Below are 3,444 nucleotides of genomic sequence, written 5' to 3'. Positions count from 1 at the left end.
CAGCAGGAAAATAAATCTGAGGGGATTAGGTAGCCCCCTTGTCCTCTGTCCCCACAACTTCTTCCCCTTGCAGCTCCAACTTCCACCCTTACTGTCAAACCCTGCTCTCCCCCAGCACGTGGAAGGGAGGGGAAAATTTAAAGATACTGACTTATAGGCAAATTAATGTGGGTAACCACAGACTTAATTCATCCAGAATTGATGCATTTACCTTTTTTAAAACTTCTGCAAGATTTAGGACAAGTATTCCATAAACACACTTTTAAGCACCACTTTTGTACCTACTGGGTATGTCTACATGAGACACTTACTGTGCAGTAGCTTAATAACATTGTGCAGTAGCTTGCCAGTCAAAAAATGTGCTAATATGCTCCTGCAGAGTGTTATGAGATGACTGTGCAGTAAGCATCACAAAAACACCTTGTGTCAGCACTACTGCACAGTAACTGTAATTACTGGACATTTAGTTAGTACTTCATTAGGCAAGTACTAAACTAAATGCATAGTAACTACTGCACATTAATGAACATGTAGACATGCCCACTTATACACAGTATAAAATATGCATGATATTAGGCCAAAGCCAAAAGGCTCATGATTTGCCATACAGTTCATTGGTCTGGGCCCCACCAGTCAACAGTGTTTCTAGCCATGTTGACTTCATAGCTCAGTGGTGCTTAGTATGTGTGTGTACTCTGGATACCCCCACAAAGTATTTATGTGCAAATTAGCACCCCCAATAAATGACTGGAACCAGGTGTTCTTGTCATGAGTCCTGGGATCCTCTAAAAATGTATATGCAAATGAGGCTTAGGGCAACCTCTTCCCATTCCACCTCATGGAAACCAGAGCCACACTAATCATATGAACCAGGTTGAGAGAGGAGGTAACAGAGGGATTGTGGGTGAACTGTTTGGGGCTGCATTTGGTGATATTTGCCAGACATTTAAGGCTGGTGAAGAAAAGGGGATAATTGGAAATGGGAAAGAAAGGCACATGCTGCTTTTGGCAGCAGTTTAATGACAGAAAATGTATTTAATTAGATGTCCTTGTATGCAAATATAAGATGAGGAGAGTTTTTTCTCCCATGCTGATGGGACGGGAGGGGAACCTCCTCTTATGTTCAAGTAAATATGGTATTTCTAAAGATTGAATAAAAATCTTCACTTAAAAAAATTATTGCTAATACCAATTGGTAAAATCAAATCATCTTTGTTTCTTGCTAAATCAATACAGATATTTATACAAGTACATATAGTATGTACATATATTATCACCATTGAATAATGTCAAAAATAGTTGAAATCTAACAAAACAATCCTGATGCTAAAAAGGAAATATAACTCAAAATTTAATCAATATGATATACTGATATCAGTTTTATTTTCAGATTATATACCAGATTTCTCAGAATCCTTTAAGATCCAAAAAAATAAAAAGGAATAAATTATATTAAAAGGCATAGTAGTATATATACTCTCTTTTGTCATATTTTTAGAATAGAATTGGATAGATAATAGTTAATGCAACTATTTGCATTAACTAACTGGCGTATTTGTACTGAATATTCCATCATTCCATTAGTGCATGTTGTTATAATGTGATGAGAAATATTCTAAATAATCTTTCTAGATTTTGTGTAATCATACCACTTTTTTCCCAGATATACGCTAGTTTCATGCTTTATTCCATGCAAAATAAGCAGGCACAAGGACAAATACTCTCCCATTACATCTAATAGTTCTAAAAAGATTTGTCACAATCCCCACCAACTAACAGCAAAAGTAACAAATACCAAAGCAGATGGCAAAGACTTCATACTACACAACACTGCACAAAATGGCATGACGACAAAACAAAAGAACCAACATGACAGTGAAAGGGAAAAAAGAAAAACAACTTTTCTGTGCAAACAGACCCAATTTTCTTCCCTTTTTACCTGGGAATTAAACTATGGAATTAATTTCAGCCCCAGGAATACATATATGGGAATCAAATAAGCCAATCCAACATAATCTTTACTGATAATCACTTTGTTTTTAATGCAACACCACAAAGTACTATTATTATGTGACCATAAGACCAAGCATTCCTTTGTGCCTGAATAATTTTTTTCTTTTGCTGCCAAACAGTAAAAGCGGCAAAGCATGCAGTCATTTTTTATTTTGTTTTTCTTTTCTGCACCTTGAGAAATGCTACATTGTCTCTAAAACACCCTGTCTTTATTTTATGTACTGCTTTAATGAGTGACAGAGAGCAAACAAAGACCAAATGAGCAGGTTAAAATGCAGGCTCCACAATCTCAGTACCTTCTCACTATGGCTATGCTCCTCGTTTAGAGTTGTGCTACTGCACGTATCTACCCCAGAGTCTTTAATCTGAGGCTCAGACCATTCCAAGTCCTCTTCCAAAGAGTGGCCACCAAAGCACACCATTTTCTTTTGTTTCTCAGACAAGGTGTTAGAATCCGACAAAACTGCCTGCTCACTAGTTTTTCTTTTTCCCCTTTGACTGTTCCCTACAGGTGCAGGATAAAAAAAAAGATACAAAAAATAAAACATGCAAAGGTGTAAATAAAACAAAGGAAATGTGAAATGATAAAGGAAACTGAATGGTAAGGCTCCACATGTCTCACCAAAGACATTGGGGATGCCTCACTGCTATGCCAAGACGTATGGTCCAACCAGTTGTAATCCATGTCTCCTGTGAGAATCAGACAGACAAGATAGTGCAGTAAAAGAAAAGTGAAAGAAAGAGATAAAAAACTTTGTAAGAGTTTTGGTTATCCTGTCTGACTCAGAACCTTTGTTAGTAGCACTTGTTTCAATGTATCCAAGAAGTTGACTCCAAAACAATGGGATACATGGAATGCAGAGAGAGAGAGAAAGAGAGAGAAGAGAGTATACATTCAATATAGAGAGTATAGAGTGATTGATTCAGTGAACTTAATAGTTGCTTCAAATATCTTTTGAAAATACCTACAGTATAGCCAACTATATGACAACATAATATGTACAAACTGGAAACTTTCTGGCAGGAAACCAACTAAGTGTTCCTAACATCTAGAAAACAGGTATGCCTGGTTGGAAGAGACTTCTTGCCTTGTTCAGAACAAAATAATGACATTTCTCTTAACTGTTGCAATGCAACCTTTCAAACAATGTAACATTATATCCCACTATGTTATAATATTTTTCAGAATGTCAAAATACCTGTTAAGAGATGATAGATTAAGAAAAATAAAAAGTATGTTAATACCATTACAAAAAAATAAAATAATTTTGCAAAAAATGCACATTGATAATCACTTAGTATGACATAACATTTATCCATTTACATAGGCAGAATTATAGTCAATATTAAACATGGAATCATTGGACTGTATTTTGCCATACTAATCTTTAAAAACATTTTCATATAATTTAAATGCAATTTTTATACTGG

General features: G+C 35.5%; 1 protein-coding gene across 1 annotated transcript in view; it reads right to left on the bottom strand.

Annotated features, from left to right (window-relative positions):
• RIMS2 (regulating synaptic membrane exocytosis 2) overlaps positions 1-3,444 on the bottom strand; it is an 867,608-nt gene that overhangs the window by 393,330 nt on the left and 470,834 nt on the right. The window contains exon 6 of the mRNA XM_019551690.1: positions 2,636-2,703. Coding sequence (XP_019407235.1) covers positions 2,636-2,703 — 68 coding nt within the window. The remainder of the gene's footprint in view (positions 1-2,635; positions 2,704-3,444) is intronic.

The sequence above is a fragment of the Crocodylus porosus genome, unplaced genomic scaffold, assembly GCF_001723895.1.
Source record: "Crocodylus porosus isolate Cpor-Errol unplaced genomic scaffold, CroPor_comp1, whole genome shotgun sequence".
NCBI classification, from domain to species: Eukaryota; Metazoa; Chordata; order Crocodylia; family Crocodylidae; genus Crocodylus; species Crocodylus porosus.
The sequence above is the reverse complement of the archived record's forward strand: the minus strand, read 5'-3'. Positions and strand labels throughout refer to the sequence as shown.